Source organism: Hyperolius riggenbachi, chromosome 1 (genome assembly GCF_040937935.1).
Source record: "Hyperolius riggenbachi isolate aHypRig1 chromosome 1, aHypRig1.pri, whole genome shotgun sequence".
Lineage (NCBI taxonomy): Eukaryota > Metazoa > Chordata > Amphibia > Anura > Hyperoliidae > Hyperolius > Hyperolius riggenbachi.
Window position 1 is genome coordinate 217,962,890 of NC_090646.1, and position 18,759 is coordinate 217,981,648.

The 18,759-nt window shown below is 41.9% G+C and overlaps 1 protein-coding gene across 3 annotated transcripts in view; it reads right to left on the reverse strand.

Moving 5' to 3' along the window:
• The window catches only part of MYOZ2 (myozenin 2), a 115,793-nt gene that overhangs the window by 74,440 nt on the left and 22,594 nt on the right, over positions 1-18,759 (reverse strand). Inside the window, exon 1 of one of the 3 annotated variants that reach the window (XM_068280554.1) lies at positions 17,205-17,326. The exons of 1 other annotated variant lie outside the window; for it this stretch is intronic. Coding sequence is in view for 1 of the 2 variants with exons in the window: in XM_068280544.1 (XP_068136645.1) it covers positions 12,278-12,280 (3 nt within the window). In the remaining variant the exon portion in view is untranslated. Of the gene's footprint in view, positions 1-12,277; positions 12,298-17,204; positions 17,327-18,759 lie in introns of those variants that run through there. One more of the 3 variants, XM_068280544.1, reaches the window with a different exon arrangement.

Consider the following 18,759-nt stretch of genomic DNA (forward strand, 5'->3'; position numbering starts at 1 on the left):
GTGGGCTGCAATGACGGGAGAGCCGCGCAAAAGGTGAGAAAGACAAGTCCGTGTGACGTGACTTCATTGAGCACCGTTTGTTTTTTTTTACCAGAAAATGTCTGGTAAAAAAGCAAGAGGGCTGCAGCGACAGGACAACGCCACAATCAGTGGTAATTGAAATCCACGCCCTGGCAGGGATAACGGGTCCCAAACAGGGCGTAGAGCTCAATTACTGTGGTCCAGAAGCGGTTAAAACCTATTCAATCACTTGCTTCATATCACATTACCTTTAAATGAAACCCAATTCATTCAACTAACTTATTTGATACCTGGGTAATTTTATTACCAAAACTTTGATATACTGTGAAGATATATTAAAATACAAATAAGTGTAGAATAGAAGCCGCTCAGTTTGACTGTGAACGTTTATCACTGTCAAAGTGTCCTGACACTGGAATAGTATTTTCACTAGTCTTCTAAAAATACACCTATATAACATTTGTAATATGCAGAGTTATTATTAAGCCTTGGGAAATAACACTAAATAACAGTAGATAACGACTGTGGGTCAAGTTGCTCTCTGTAGCAACCAAGGGATGCATCTCTGACATTAAGTACAGTTGCAGCCATGCTTTTCTCGTAAATTAAAAATAACAATATGCTCTTTCGCAGAGCTGAAGGTTAAACTGTGAGTGTAGAATAGAGGGTTAGAACTCCACACACTATTTATAGATTGCTTACCCTCTGTTTATATAGAGCCTATACATAGGATCTATAGGTAATAATGAAAAGGAAGGAATACCTACATGTAAAGTCTCAATAACCTATGGCAGACTTGGAACCATACTAATTAAATCTCTAAGGCATCGGTATACTGCATTATTCACATCTTAGTATTTGCTATTAATTTCTTATTTTAACTGTGTTCATGGAAACCGAGAAATCAGAGTAAACTGTAAATATTATTGTTTCAGCATTATGCAATCCTGATGCTCTGTATGCTTCCGTACATAATTGTAATTAATGTTTTCAGTATCATGTAAGCACTATTATGAATAGCAAACAATTTTAAAATAATCTTTTAGTAAGCTTCTATTGGCTTAATTGGACATGGGGTAATCTGTCTGATATGGGTGACTTTGGCAGAGGGCCTGCCGGGCCTGGGAGGGGTTTCCCTAATCCAGGAACCCCGGTCTTGCTAAATTAATCTGCAAGTAGTTTGATTGTCATTGAGTGGCATATGGTCTTCTGGGACATGTTGTATACCTGCTCCACATCTAGGCCATTTGCATCTGTTCTTCCTGAGATAAGAGAAGACCAGGATCGGTTCTATCATAGAGGCATAGGGGACAATTGCCCCTGGACCCCCAAGTGCTGATAGGCCTCCAGGTCTCCCCTTGACTTGTGCTCCCCTGGGCCCCTGCAACATTTTGTCAGCATAGCAACTCACCTATCCCAGCGCTATTTAATTTGACTAGTGCAGACTAAAGCTGGCCATACACCAGGCTGATTCCCCGCTGATCGACAGCAGATTCGATCACTGAGAAGAAGTGAAGCATGCCGGAGACCAGACCAGCGCGGAGACAGAGCAGCGGTGACCGGGGGCAGTCGCGCCGGCGGAGTAATGTATGTGGGGGTGGGGGGGGTGGGGGGGAGCGGCGGACGCACCACCACCACAGATTGTGAACGGTTTCAGGCTGAAATCGGTTCACAATCTGTTTGCAGTAAAGGTAGCCATACGATCCCTCTCTGATCAGATTCGATCAGAGAGGGATCTATCTGTTGGTCGAATCTGATGGCAAATCGACCAGTGTATGGCTACCTTTAAAGCAGTTTTCAGCAGATCTTTGTGCCTGAAATTTACCTAAATATCTTTAATAACATTCAATAAATGATCATTATTTTAACAGAAAGACCTTTAATTGCACTCATTTTTGTCAAAAAGCAACGGTTATATAAATGATTATCAAAGTCTTTTCAATGTTTGCTGATCTTACTGGGCATAGTGGCAGCCAGATACTACTCTGTCTGTGTTTCCTGTGTGGCATGGCCCAAGGCTCTTCATCCTGCTGATGTACAGTATGTATGCTTTCTGCACAAATTACTTTCTGCCAACTGGTTCTGTTCAGTGTTCAGGAAAACAGAATGTTAATTTTGTAACTTCTTCACTATAACGTCATTGATAATCACCAGTGTCTGCACTAGATGCCACCATCTCAAACTTGCACTGCCAGGTATTCAGCCTGATAAGTTCTCCATAAGACCAATGCAAAAATAGCCTACTTTCCTATTATCTAGAATTCTGTGCAAAAACTAAACTCTTCCTGTCCATGTTCCCCTAAAATTCCTGAAACAACTGGTCAATAGGGATAGAGGAACTAGTTAGCTGGCAAATAGTTCCTGGCAAACAACAAAGGTTGGCTGTTTCTTCTTTAAAGTGTTAAAAATGTCCCACTGTTCCCCTTAACATACCCTGCAATTTTGGTGATTCTAGCATGCACGAGGGCTTTGCTATTAACCAATAAAGTTGGCGGCCATTGACATCTCTTTAAAAAACATTAAAAAAAAGCATTTGTGTAAAATACATTTTGTGGGCTAATATTTTGCCATTGATCCTGCTCCTCCATACCACTATCGTGTTTATGGACACTTTGTACATCTTTTTTAAAGAAATCTTAGCTGCAGAGATGCCAAGAAGTTTTTAGACATTGAATGTTCTTTTTGTGATGTTTGGCCATCCTTACTGGTCAACAAGTTGGTATGGGCTGAATTCAAACCAAGGCAGAAGCAATGGAATTGGCAAAAATTAAGGGTAGTATAAGGATACCAGATATAGCACATTATTATAAATCCTGCATCATAGCAAGCATACTCGTCTAGGACAGTCATACTAATACAAAAACAATTGGTAGTAATAGAGAATGGGCATTTTCATAAAGTGAAATCTAAATCCTTCCCAATACATTTTTTTCTTTCTCCTTTTCCCTAGTCAATTCCTTCTTAAAGTAAATGGGAATCATTTTTTTTAAAAGCCAGATACTTACCTAAGGAGAGGGAAGGCACTGTACACTAAAGAGCCTTTCCTCTCCTCCCTCGGTGTCCTTGTTGCAGTGGCAGCGCCTCCGTTTTAATCCCCCGCCGCGGGGGACTTCAGAAGTCTTCCGGAGCTGAGTCCTTCTAAAGACAGGAGTCCTGCTCCATGCTGTGCATGAGTGAGCGAGACAGGGTGCTCGCGCATGCACAGTATGGAGCGACCTGTCTTGGGAGCACTCTGGCTCCCAAAGACTTCTGAAGCCTCCCTGTGGGTTTTAATTACAGTAACATGTTTCATGAAAAACTATATTAGTTGAAAACTGAGAAATAATGATTTTTTTTTACATTTTTCTTCTTATTCACTTTAAAATGCATATAAAGTAAAATAATTGTTAGCAAAAAGTACCACCCAAATAAAGCCTAATTTGTGGCAAAAAACAATATGTAGATTATTTCAGTGTGATAAGTATTGATAAAGTTATTGGCGAATGAATGAACGCAGTGCTGAAATATGAAAACTGCTCTGGTGTTTAATGGGAAAAGCTCTTAGAGGTGAAGTGGTTAACAGATTGATATGTGCAGGTTTCAAACTAAATTTCCAATAACAACTTATATAGCAAAGAAATGAACAGCGCTACTTAAAAACAGATGAATGCTTACCTGCAAAAAAGTGCAGACCCCACTCATGGGATACAAATACACAATGAGCACACATACAACCTGTCTACCACTTGGAGGATGTTAGTTTCCACTAACAGCTTGCATGCAATTTGTTAGGTACTCGTCCCTCCCACTGTCGAAGAAGTCTTTCCTCCATGGGAGGGGACCTAACACTAACTAAATCCTACCTATGCATATGCATAGCCTGGGCGCGCTACCAGTAAAATTAAGAATTGCGCAGAAAAAGTGGGATCAGCGCATCACCAGGCCGCCTCTGAATGGCCTCAGCTCAGAGATGCGCTGAGCCCCCCCCAGAGACTACAAACGCACCTTGAACCCAAACAGAGGCTCTGCATATACACCAAAGAAAAACTAACAAGTGGGAGCAGCTGACCAGAATTAAATCAAACATAGCAAAGAAATGAACAGCGCTACTTAAAAACAGATGAATGCTTACCTGCAAAAAAGTGCAGACCCCACTCATGGGATACAAATACACAATGAGCACACATACAACCTGTCTACCACTTGCGCAGAAAAAGTGGGATCAGCGCATCACCAGGCCGCCTCTGAATGGCCTCAGCTCAGAGATGCGCTGACCCCCCCCAGAGACTACAAACGCACCTTGAACCCAAACAGAGGCTCTGCATATACACCAAAGAAAAACTAACAAGTGGGAGCAGCTGACCAGAATTAAATCAAACATAGCAAAGAGGCCATTCAGAGGCGGCCTGGTGATGCGCTGATCCCACTTTTTCTGCGCAATTCTTAATTTTACTGGTAGCGCGCCCAGGCTATGCATATGCATAGGTAGGATTTAGTTAGTGTTAGGTCCCCTCCCATGGAGGAAAGACTTCTTCGACAGTGGGAGGGACGAGTACCTAACAAATTGCATGCAAGCTGTTAGTGGAAACTAACATCCTCCAAGTGGTAGACAGGTTGTATGTGTGCTCATTGTGTATTTGTATCCCATGAGTGGGGTCTGCACTTTTTTGCAGGTAAGCATTCATCTGTTTTTAAGTAGCGCTGTTCATTTCTTTGCTATGTTTGATTTAATTCTGGTCAGCTGCTCCCACTTGTTAGTTTTTCTTTGGTGTATATGCAGAGCCTCTGTTTGGGTTCAAGGTGCGTTTGTAGTCTCTGGGGGGGCTCAGCGCATCTCTGAGCTGAGGCCATTCAGAGGCGGCCTGGTGATGCGCTGATCCCACTTTTTCTGCGCAATAACAACTTATAACTGACTTATCATAGATTTTGGTAATTTATAATTATTCTGCTGTTATTGTTGGAATATTAAAAAAAATGTTAAATATTTTCACTAAAACAGCTATGGTATTTGGAAATCAGGTAAATTATGGGAAAGTTTATACTACATTTGCTACAACTGGCATGAATTTTTGGTTTCAAAGTTCAAAAATGTAAATGAAAAAAGAACTACCATGCTTATCTTACAAATAGATAAAAACAAGGAACACCAAGAGCCCCAATAGTGTAATATGTACTGGTAAATGGTTACTAGATAGAGTAAATATTAATACTCACAAACCAGGGTTACCATTCGGCAACCACTGTAAAGGCAGGTGGGGAGATTTTCCTGACCCCACTCAGGAATAAGAAGTCGCTCTCTGTAGATGAGAAACGGGGGTTCAACCCTCCACCCAGGGTGGACTCAATATTATGCAGGAGAACAGAGGTGCCAAATGGATAAAAGGAAGCTAAATGAGCTTAAAAACCAAATTCTTGGTAAATAGAGGAGGTAGTGGTGGACTTACCTCCTCCAAGTAGACACACAACGACTGTAGGAAAGACTGTCAATATATTTTATTTATGAACTCCAAATATGCAACGCGTTTCGCAGGTTTGATCCTGCTTCATTAGGCAATAACAACGGAGCAATAGCATATGTGGCCAGTAGAAGAGCCAGGCACCTCTACAAATAGATGTTCCACTCTTCAATGCTAAATAAACAATTAACCCTTGCCAACACAAGGGTATTTTTTTTGTAGCGATACCAGGGTGACCTCTACAGGTAGCTTTAGCAACCAGATTTGATCTTAACAGCACAGGAACAGGAATCCCTCCAACAACTTTCACCCTGCTTCCAACTCCAAGTTGATATCAACTCTAGCTTGGGGTACATGGAAGTGAATGCCCCAACACCAGTAAGGGGGAGGCAGGGATGATTTTCTTCTCATTCATCAAGTCAGAGTGCATGAAAGTGACTTCTACTCCAATTTTTTTAGAACACTGACTTCTCACAGTTGTCGTATACAGCTGAGGCTGGTTTGGGAACTGGAGTTGCAACTAGGGGCATTAGAAATGGACAGTGATGGTTTCTCTCCTTCCCAGCCACAAGGGGGAGTTCTACGCCGCCTGCTGGGATCTACTGAAAATTGATGTGCTGTGTGTGGAAGGTATCAATCGCAATCTCATCAGATTCTAATTGGAGAATGATCAGCTTTATAGGCTCATAATTAACCGAGTACAACCTTACGTAACAGCAAGATGAAAGGGTAGTAAAGGACAATGTTAACTAAACCTTTGCGCGTATGTACATATGCAAACACATAGAGAGACATCTGTCACCATGTGCTGTTCACCAGAACATGACCCCCAAACAAGATAAGCCATGTAGCTGACATTTTAATCCTTTTTTAAGCAATGTCAGTGACACCTACTGCCGTGTCCCAGACAAAATGATACAGAAGTGCAAACATTTTACGGTTGTGTTACACTACAAATAGATTTTCCACAATTCTTTTCTGCAATCTAAGTACCAGCCAGCTCAGAGCGGAAACATCGGCAATGTTAACTAAACTGTAAAACCTTGCCCACACATCGATATCTGGCACCACATGTTTGTCAGTAGAACATGACCCGTATATCAGATCAGCAGTGTAGCTGTGAGTCAATCATTTTTCAGCAATGTCTGCATCACCTACTGCTGTGCTCCTGAGCAGACACATTTAAGTAGTAAAAGCTGGGTCTCCACTTGAATTTTGCAATATTAGCTTAACTTATTAGTGATAACAGCCACAAAAAGCACAACATTTCCGCACATAGACATTTGACAAAGGCCTGTGTCTTCGAAAACATTGTGCTTTTTGTTGCTATGTTACCACTAATAAATTAAGCTAATATTGCAAAATCCATGTGGAGACCCAGCTTTTTCTACTCTGTTCATGACTGTACACACCTGTGGGATCCGGGTGTATTGTGGTTGATTCCCTGATGCTACAACTGTAGGTGGTTGGAGCTCTGGGGCAATCCTTTTTCATGGGTGCCTCTGAGCAGAGCCAGATCATCCACAAAGCAAATTAGGCAGCTGCCTTGAGACTCTGAAGTCTCTTTTTTTTTCCTGTTTTGCTCATATCATCCTGTTAAGAGTTAATGTCCCAGTGAAATCGCTGCATCCCCACGGCAGATGAGTGATTTAATATAGAGAAAGCGACCTGCAAAGTTCCACAACTTTGCAGGTTGCAGATCATGCTGCCCTGGCTTGCAGGGCATTTCTTCCTGGAGAGGCAGAGCTTTCAGCTGTAGCTCAGCCTCTCTGCAATCAATCTCTGTGGGTTTCCGCCTCCTCTCCACCCCTCTCAGTGAAAGAAGACTTAGAGGGGCGGGGAGAGGCGGTGATCCGCAGAGATTGACTGCGGAGGAGGCAGAGCTACAGCGTAAAGTTCTGCCTCATTAAGGAAGTAAAGCCCTGCGAGCCCGGGAGCTCTGCAGGGCTAATCCTCAGTAAGAAATCTGTCATCTGCCACGGGGATGTGACGATTTCACTTAGGCATTAACCACCCTGGCGTTCTATTAAGATCGCCAGGGCGGCTGCGGGAGGGTTTTTTTTTTTATAAAAAAAAATCTATTTCATGCAGCCAACTAAAAGTTGGCTGCATGAAAGCCCACTAGAGGGCGCTCCTGCCGCGTACTTCTGATCGCCTCCGGCGATCAGAAGTAACAAGAAGGGCCGCAATGAGCGGCCCTCCTTGTTTTGCTTTTCTGCAGAGTGACGTCATGGACATCAGCCGACGTCCTGACGTCAGCCGCCTCCGATCCAGCCCCTAGCGCTGGCCGGAACTGATTGGTCCGGCTGCGCAGGGCTCGGGCGGCTGGGGGACCCTCTTTCGGCGCTGCTCGCGGCGGATCGCCACAGAGCGGCGGTGATCAGGTCGCACACGCGGCTGGCAAAGTGCCGGCTGCGTATGCTGCTTTTTATTTGGCGAAAATCGGCCCAGCAGGGCCTGAGCGGCACCCTCCGGCGGTAATGGACGAGCTGAGCTCGTCCATACCGCTAAGGAGGTTAACTCTTAACAAGCTGATATGAGAAAATCAAGGGGAAAAAGAGACTTCAGAGTCTCTTTAAAGAGTCTCTGTAAAGAAAAAAAACCCTCTGGGGGATAGTTACCTCGGGAGGGGGAAGCCTCAAAGTCCCAATGAGGCTTCCCCCTCCCCTGTAGCTTTAGGGAATCCAGCGCTGGCTCCCTGGAACCCTCCCCCGACAAGCTTGACAAGGATTTATTTATTTACCTCTCCAGGATCCAGCGCAGATGCAGTAGCGGCTCTTCGTTCGGGCTAGGCGGAAATAGCCAAGCCTGATCATATCCGCTCTACTGCGCAGGTGCAAAAGGACTCGCACCAGCACAGTAGAGCAGATCGATCGGATTCGGCTACTTCTGCCTTAACCCAAACGAACAGCAGCTAGTGCGCCTGCGCTGTATCGCTGTAGGTAAATATTTACCTCACCGAGATTTGGGAGGTCCCAGCAAAGCAACGGAGGGACGGAAGAGGACAGGGGAAGCCTTGTGGAGGATCTTCCAACCCTAGTTCATGCCTTCGTCACATCAAGGTTAGACTAGAGCCTTTTGTCATGCTGCCCCTACACTTTGGAACTCCCCGCCACACCCAATCAGGACAGCTCCATCCCTGGAAGCATTTAAGTCTAAACTGAAAACCTACCTCTTCAGTCTGGCATTCATGAACATCTGACTATCTCCTCTGTAACACAACCCAGCCTGCAACCCTGTATTAATCTGAGACACAACTATGCGCTTTGAGTCCTATGGGAGAAAAGCGCTTTACAAATGTTATTGTATTGTATTATTGTATTCTATTGTGAGGATCCAGAGGCTTCCCCCTCCTGAGGTAAGTATACCCCAGAGGTTTTATTTTATTACAGATCCTCTTTAAGAGAGACTAGGGGCATGGTTGATGCTCGCTCCTACCAAATCTAACCAAAAAAAGCAAAGTGACCCTCATGGATGGGCCAAAGTTGCCATCTTCCCTAGGGATCCATTCCACCTTAATCCTTCTCTGCTCCTGAGAGAATGACACAGTTGAAAACTCAATACTATATAGTAGTGTTACAGGCACTAAGTTCAATCATTCTCATGCTTCAGAGCATGAAAAATTGGCTAAATAATTATTGAGTAATTTATTAAAAGGATAAAATTTTTTTTACGAAATACCAAATATAGTATACAAAATAGCATGCAGACTCTAAGATCCCTTTTACACTGTTGTGGTGTTGTCGTTAGAAGATCGCACCGCAACGGTCACCACAAGTTGCAAAGCCTTATTGCAACGGTGTGACCAAAATAGTGAGGAATGCTTTCCATTGAAAATATGCCTCACTTCCAGGGTTAGCATGCATCATGCACTGCAACTCCTGCAGTGTCATGATGAGACCCACCACAACACGCCATAACGCCCCATACAGCTATTACTACTTCTGCAGCAGAATGTGGCGATTTTGGTGATGCAACATATTGCATAAAGGGGCTATAGTGAAAAGAATGAGTGAAAAAGAGGTTTATAGTCCAGTCTACTAAGACAAGTCCAGTTCTGTAGAGAGATTCTGAGCCTCGAGTGGCACGAGTGGAAGCTGATTAACAGTTCTCTGACATGCCTTTTGATGGCCAGGACAACAGTCCCAGTTTTTTCAGTCAAAGGTGTGGGCTGGGCCATGGGCATATACAGTAAACAGCTTGATTACCCTTGGTTAATACACCTGTTTGTAAGTATTTTGATAATAATTATTTTTATTTCATGGAAGGGATGAATATTCTGCTTGAAACGACAGGTCCACCGACATTCTACTCAGGTGTTCTTCATGTTGTATTTTGCTAAAACCTTTAATGACATTTATTTAGCACACCACATTGCTATCAAAAATATGTATACTATATTATAAGATATATTATGAGATACTTATTGTATAAACTATCTCTCTGTGTACAATGCAGGTGAAATGAAAGTACTTTTTCAGAGCTATCCGTTCCCCTACTCTGTCCAAGGGAGGGGAGTATGTATTGGAAGCCTAATTGTTATGGCTAGGGTAATAAAACTCCCCCTGGGGCCCCTGAGCCGAATGCTGACCAACCCCACCCACCCCCACCCTGAACACCTCCTAACTTAACTGTGCTCCCCGGGGCCTCTGTAGAGTCTTTGACAGAGAAGCATCTCATCCGTACTGGCAGGCGCACTCCTCTGTCAGCCCATGGCTTCATCCAATCCTGTGGGTCACAGAGAAGATACAGCCAGCGGTGAAAAGACGCTTCTCTGCCAAAGACTCACCAGAGGCCCCAGGGGGCAACAGTTAAGTTTGGGGGAGACACCTTGGGGGCCTCTACAGGCTCTGCGACCCTGGGGAAACTGCCCCCTTTGCCTCCATGGTAAATAGATACTTACCTCAGTAGAGTAAAGCCTCTTCCATCTCTTTCCACCTGCCACAGGGATCCTTTGAACCTATTCAACAAGGGCTTGCTGAATAGGTTTCTGCGGCTGTGCTCCCATCTTTGTACGAGCGTAACCACACTGCGCAGCTGCAAGACAGCTCATGCCTGCACAGTACAATGGAGCCGCTTGTGCTAGTTTTTTCTGCCTTCGCACAAGCTGTTTTGTGTGGCTGCGCTCATTCATGGACAGGACAATGGCTGCGAGATTTCAGAGAGTCCTGGGAAGTGGTGGTGGTCTGGAGGAGGACATGAGAAGACTCCAGAGGATCCATAGGCTTTTTCTCTACTAAGGTAAGTATCTGACTTTTTTCGTTTCTGTACAGGTTTTCTTTAAAAAAGAGCTTTGATTCTGAGTAGTGTATATGCCTGCCCTGTCAGAAGCAGTGTTGACTGATAGCTGGCTGCCTAGTGTAAAGCTATAAGATCATAGTGCGGGAAGTGATCTTTGAGAGCTCTAACAGCTCAATGGAAGACTGAAATTAGCCCTAGTCATTCAAAAGTAATCTTACTAAATATCAGTATAGGGATTTGCTCTAGTCTAAAGCCAAAGTCAACCTGCCTGGGAATAAATCAGTGTTGGTTTGTTGGCTACGTTGTCCCCTCCCGTACATTAAACTGTTTCTAGTTTGCAGGACATTAATCTGATGGTTTCGTGTTCCTGTCCTGTGTGCTGTCACACTATTGTTTGTCTCATGCCTGCACTGTAGCGCAGGGTAAGATAGGCTTTTGTATCCACATAGGAAGAAGTCTGACTCACATGTTATATTTGTATAGCTTAAAAAGCCTAAGCCAGTAATTGTACAAAAGTCCACAATAAAGCAAACATGCATGAGAAATGATCCTTAGGCATCATATTTAAATCTCTTCAATGATCAAGAAAGTATATGTCAAGAAATGTACATATTATAGAAATCTATCAGTAACATGAAACTCCACTTGTTGAAAAGTAATACCTTTATTTCAGCTCCATATATTTCTAGGATTAATGCCATTCATTATTTAAAGTGTACCTGTAGGGAAAAAAGTACCCAAGATAGATACGTATGTCAGTAGAGGGACGCATCTGGATAATCCAGAAGGCTTCACCTGTCCTCCTCATGCTTGCTATTTGCAGTGATTGGACCCTCTGAACCTATTCGACAAGGGATTGTGGATTGGGTTCCCACGGCCATGCTCCTACCCATTTACGAGCATGGCCTCACTACGCAGGCGCAAAGTGCAGGCCGTCAGTGCCCAAGTCGGGAGGAGGATATGGGAAGTTTCTAGAAGATCCAGAGGTTTTCCTCTACTAGGTGAGTATTTGACTTTTTGTTTTTTAACCTCACAGGTTTTCTGTAAACTTTGTACCATGATTCTAAGAACACAATCACCCAGCTTTTCTATAGCTCCTCCAACATGACCCTAGCACGGACCCTTATGCTGGGAATACACAATGCGTTTTTTCGGTCGATTTACCGTTCGATTGTTTATCGATTCGTTTTTCCGCTCAATTTCCTGCTCGATTCTCTTATCTTTTTTTTTATCAATTTCCATTCACTTCTATGAGAAATCGAGCGGTAAAATGATCGAAAGATCGGACATGTCGGAAATGATCTATCGAACCATCTATCTGCCAAAACAATGCATGGTGTATTCCCAGTATAAGGTTAATAGGTGTCAAAATTCCATTCAGATAATGAAAATAACGCAAACTCGTAATTTCTGCAGTAGAGTTGTCAGGGCTCACAGGATCATGAACCAGTGTTTGTATTGGGATTTGCTTGTTTACAAACCACCATTTACCCGTTGACTGTATCGCAAAATGTTCGCCCCATTCGACATCAGGATCCTGGGGGCGCAATCACCTGCAGTCAGTGCGCTTAGTTGCTTACCATGGATGTCACTGTTTCGGCCACCGATCTGTCACATCTTCTCTGCTTCCAGAGCCATGATGATGATGTCGCTACCCCCAGAGCATAGAGAGCTGGATGCATGGGCTAGATGAGCAGTTCTATCCAGCCTGCCCATTCATCTCTTTATGATCCTGTAACGATCTAAAGTGCATAGAGAGCTGGATGGGCAGGCTGCATGGGATGACTTTTATTCTGTGGGCAGTGGTGTCAGCGCAGTTCCAGAAGTGAAGTAGCAATGACAAATGGGTGGGTGGAAGCAGGGACGTCCAGGTTGGCAAGTCAGGCAAAGAGGACTAGAGATGACTTGGGCCAGCTGCCAGCACAGTTGTGGTGTGGTTCAGTGTACGAACTTACAAATGCTAGCTTGTGGGTTCACCAGTCAGCCAGCAAACCACAATGCAAGCAGTTCACCCCATCAAGTTTGCCAGGTTAATTGCACGGCAGCAAATTCACCCAACAAAATTTTGCAGCGAATTACTCATGCAAGAAGAGGAAATACCTGTGCTGTCTCTACTGAAAAACAGATTGCAGGATAGAAAATAAGTGCAATTTATTCTTACAGTCATTTTTGAAAATTCATAGCTGGCTACAAATCAAAATACAGTAGAAAAGTAATTTTTAATAACATTAAACATTTGTCCAGCACTGAGATGTGTCAATTAGCGAAAATGGAATTTTACTTTACTAACACAGCAGATTTTTATCAACTGAAGGAAATGCAACTGGAGTAGTTTAGTATACAGATTTAGGGTTGGGAGCTTTTTTGGCAGCAATTCCCAAGATGCTTTGCCAATCTAGGTGAGGTTGAACCCACATGTGCAATTATGATTAGGGTTAATCTGAATCGCTGGACATGCAGCATTTTGAGTGCTTGCTCTCAATTCTGTGTATAGTAGCGCAGCGCTGCAAATTCGCTTTGAAAAGCGATTTTGCAGCGATTTGGGGCAAGCGTTTTTAAATTTAAATAAAGTTATTTGTAGTTACTGGGTGACTTGATATCTGGGTTCCATCTGTAGCCCTGCCCCCAGCAGAAGAGGTCACACACCTCTATGACCTCTTCCTTTAGGGGGGGGGGGATGGAAGCCGGACATCCTCACCTGGTGAGTAAAATAACGTTTGTTAAAAAATTATTATTTACAATTATTAAAAAACAAAAAACAGAATCGATAATCAAAAGCACTGTGCAGTTTACTGTACTCTGCTTCAATTGCCTACAAACGCGAGTGCAATCACCCTAGAAAACACTGCACACGGTGGTGCTGCGATTTGGAAGTGCTGCAACGATTCCTAGTGGGTTCCAACTCTAAGTGGTCATTCTTGTTGTGCTTGTTAGTGCTTATTAGAGACTGGAAGCTAATGTGTAATGTCTAGTTGGTTGCTCTTGGCAAATGTTTCCAATTGCTGGTTTTAGAAATCATACCAGATTGAATGATATATAAAATAGCAGTAAAATGCAGGAATTTATGCTACTGCATTTCTTAGTTGACGCTCAATTGCTCATCCTTCCATGCAGACACCATGCAGTTTATTTGCTACTTAATGTCTTTTTACAGTGTAATATTGCAGCATTTTATTCTGCAGACATCATGTATATTAACCACTTCAGCCCGCGGGTTGTTTTCACCTTCCGAGAGGAATTTTCACATTTCAGCGTTCCTCCCTTTCATTAGCCAATAACTTTATCACTGTTAATCACAATAAAATGATCTTTATCTTGTTTTTTTGCCACCAATTAGGCTTTCTTTGGGTGGTACATTGTGCTAAGAATTATTTTATTATAAATGCATTTTAATAGGAATAATAAGAAAAAAATTGAACAAATTCATTATTTCTCAGTTTTCGGTCATTATAGTTTTAAAATAAAACATAAAACTGTGGATGAAAGGCACATATTTTATTTGCCCATTTGTCCCAGTTATTGCAACTTTAAATTACTGTATATCTCTAGTACAATGTATGGTGACAATATTTTATTTGGAAATAAAGGTGCATTTTTTCAGTTTTACATCCATCACTAATCACAAGCCTATAATTTAATAATAATATACCCTCTTGGCATAATAAAAAATTATTCCCTATTGTATGTAGGTGTAATTTTACTATTTGGCCACAAGATGTCCTCACGCATTTCTTCCTATAAGAGTACAATAAGTACGCTTAATAGGAAATAATGCGCAGCTGTGCTACTCAGAAGTGACGTTGGAAACTCATTGATGCCTGTGATCACGGTGTCCTAAAAGGGAAATGAATAACTAAGTTCCCATTTATTAATCTAATGTTCGACGGCAGGAGCAGCGGAAACGACCGAGCGGGAGGCGGCGTGGAAGCACTATTTAAGAATAATCACTGTTTTTGAACAAAAACAGTGATCATTCTCGGAGGACGTTCGCGGATTGGCTCAGGGGACTTCTGTCCCCTTCCACCAATCCCCCTTGTCGCGATTGCAGGTTTCTGCCTGCACGATCGTGCTCACAGCCCCCCAAACTGCAGGGATGTGAGCCTCATGTGCCTGTGGCAGTAGCAGCACCTGCCGGCTGCCGCATATGTGAGGCTCACGTCCCTGCGGCTAAAGTGGTTAATTTCAGCAGGATCTGAATAGTGTGCATGATTTATATGGTTGTAATGTACCATCATTTTTGTGTGTTTTAATGTGTTGTATATGTGTTTTTATTAATATGTACAGTACAGAGCAGGATCATCCACCAGGAAACCTAGGCAGGTTCCTGGGGCCTAGTCCTTATGAGGGGGCCCACCTGACACCTTCTCTGACCTCTCTCTCTACTTCAGCCTACCAAAAGGACCACAAGGGAGTGGCATCTCTACTATCTTGCCTAGGGCACCTTTACACCTTAATCCATCTCTGGTACAGTATATATCCCTTAGCCACTGTTAAGTTGAACAGGATGTAGTCTTTGAAATTAGTTTGTTTTGGGGTCACTCTGAGGATCCCACAAAGTTACCATCAATTTATATCATATGTAGGCATGGACTGAGATTAACACAATAGATAATCAGATTATCCAACCAAGACGTGGTTTGCCATTAGTTGACAAATCTAAAAGCATGAAAAAAATGAAGAGAAAATAAAATTACATGTTGCCATTTTACTTAAAATCAGGTGACTTGTAGCCGCTCACAAATAGCTCTTGATATTCATATTTAGAGCAAGAAACAAAAGTTGTTGCCTAGCAACATAATCTTCATAATTGGCTGGGTTCTTAACAACTTATAAAAGCATCCAAACTGTGGCTGTCTGCCTGCTATACACGCATTTCGAGAAATTACTATAGCAATATCCAAATCCCACATATGCTTATTAGATGATTAGCAGCATACTTCAGTTGTTTGTGCATTATGCCCATTGTGGGCAAATCGGAATATAAACTGATGCCATGCGGTTTGCCTTTCTCCTTATTGTCAGTACAATTTATGTTCGCTAATGCTAAACTGTACCAGAAATCAACAGGGAAAAAAGAAATTCAGTGAAAAGCGATCCATTCACATACATATAATATAGCATAAAAATTCAATCAAATGAATGTACCAAGTTATCGTTAGTGATGTAATGTTCAATCAGATGCTAATAATTCTGGGCCCCACACACACATTTAATCTAAATTGTGTACAGTTTGAAAACGGGCCAATCAAAATAGTCAGGAAGTGCATTTGATTGGCACAATTCCAAGCTGCATATGATTTGCATTAAATTCGCAAGCAGGCCAGATTAGCATTTCATTGACCATCTCTTGTTATCACCTGCTGTGATTACGTATAGGTTTACAAACCTTTATGTATTCCTGTTTTGCAGATTATTATCACATAAATAAGTTGTATTTCCTGTTCTAGAAGTCTAGTCACGCCCTCTCCCTGTGCCCTCCGCTGGTCTCTGCATCACTGCAGAGGCCAGGCCGTGATCAATAGGGTGGAGAAAAGCTGGCAGTTAGATCAAAATTTATATTCCATCTTGCAAGAGAACCCTGTTAAAGACAACAGACAGATCCACTAATGTGGGCAGCCTTACCACGTGTCGAGGTGTTTCATAGAGGAACTTTAACCCAGGATTGAACTTCATCCAAATCAGTAGCCAATGCCCTCTTTCCCATAAAAAAAATCTTTACATTTTCTTGAACAGATAATCAGTAATTTCCATAGGGTTGACATTGTGTTGAAACCCCTCCCACAGTGTGATGTCAGGGCCATGGTCCTAACAGTTTACTGTCTGTGAACCTCATTGCATTATGGGAAATAATGGCTGTTTGCAACTACCAACCAAGCAATATCTCCCTCAGTGTTTATAGATATTGGCAGTTGGTGCTGTCTGTTTTTTTTTTTTACTTGTCTGACAGCAGTAAAGATGATGACCTGCAAGCTCATGGATCAAACATCATGAATGAATTACAAGGCGAATATCAATCATTTATTCATCTACCGTCTATTGTTTTTTACTTCTCACTTTGCAGTGTATTGATGTATTTTCCCCTTATTACAATCTTTCTGTAAAGTTCCTCTTTAAATGTTTTGCTGTAAGCTGCATTTTGCCATACTGCTCTGGTCAGTACAGTTCAAACAACTCATAAACACAGCAAAAAACGCTGCAGTCTTAAGGGCTACACCCCCTTGTGATGTCATCATAGACATAGTAAAATGTGAATGACCACTCAGAGCATAACGTATACACACATTTCAAACTCTTAAAAATGCCTGTATTTCAATAATGACAAAAATAAATGCTACAAAAAGAATTAGCCTTGAATATTGGTTACTGTATTCATCCTTCCCAATATTCCAAATTAAGTTTTGTCTTTTTAGCAGATAACGTAATGGCATTTATGATGGAGTAGCTAACACTAATCCCTCACTTTTGTGAATCAAGGATAAAGCTGATAAAGCTAAATAGCGTACGTACCGTTGCCTTACGAATGGTAAGTGACCAGCCTCTTTGGATGAATTGTTCCTGCTTCTGCTATGAGTCTAAGTGACCTTCCAACTCCTGGACAAGCTTTCCAGGCACAGTCACTGGTATGGATGCAACCCAGTGGTATCCAGATCTCTACACAGCCTGGCATCCCAGTGACATCAGTTCTCTATATATAGATGTAACACTCCAGCCTCGCCTATCTTTTAGTCTTAGCATGAATGAAACTTAAACTCAAGAAAGCCTTTATTTATTTTGTTATTAGAGACCATTCCTAACTGATGAATGTGATAGGAAACGCAGGTTTTATCTTGTGTGTTATTAAAAAGGAGTAGGACTGGGAATGGTGATTGCATTAAACTTGTGGCACTCGCTTAGAACAATGTACTGTGGTGTCACATGGTATTTCTCACTTTGGAGGTCATCTGTCAGATTTTTTTTTGTAATGTGAACCGCACTTGTGTTCTGGGCTGGCATTGCTTTTGCCTTCTGCTCTCAAGCCCATAAATAATCCAGCAAAACGCCTTTGTGCTTGACATTAACTCTGCAGGCTTTTTAATTTCAGCTTAACCACGCTAACTAAAGCAGCCTGCTTATAAGACTTTTCAGGTTAGCATCTGATCCTTCATTTCAACAAGATGTCAATGTTTTTACACATCCATCAGATGATATATTATTTGCTTTATATAATTAGGCATAACGCAGTGTGTAAAATACACACAAGTGGCCATGCCATTTAGTATCGCCAAAGCTTGTATTATTAATTTCTCTTTTAACCACTTGAGCACTGAAGGGTTTTTCCCCTTATGGACCAGCGCAATTTTCACCTTATAGCGCTACTTCCTTTCATTCGCCAATAACTTTATCACTACTTATCACAATAAAATGATTTATATCTTTTTTTCTCCACCAATTAGGCTTTCTTTGGGTGCTACATTTTGCTAAGAATTATTTAATTCTAAATGCATTTTAATGGAATTAATAAGAAAAAAAAATGGTAAAAAATCATAATTTCTCAATTTATGGCCATAATAGTGATAAAATAATACATGTTACCACAATTGAAACTCACGTATTTTATTTGCCCATTTGTCCCGGTTATTACACCATTTAAATTGTATCCCTATCACAATGTATGGCTCCAATATTTTATTTGGAAATAAAGGTACATTTTTTCAGTTTTGCGTCCACCACTAATTACAAGCCCATGTTTTAAAAAAATAACAGTAATATACCCTCTTGACATACATATTAAAAAAGTTCAGTACCTAAGGTAACTATTTACGTATTTTTTTAATTGTAATTTTTTTTTTTTATGTAAAAGCTTTATTTGGGTATTTATGGGAGAGTGTGGGAGGAAAGGAGTTATTTTATATTGTGTGTAGGTCTTTTTATTGAAATAAATGTATGTAGGTGTAATTTTACTATTTGGCCACAAGATGTCTTCATACATTACTTTCCTGAGCGTACTATTACAGTGGGATGCAACAGTTTGGGCAACCTTGCTAATTTTCATGATTTTCCTGTATACAGTAAATCGTTGGTT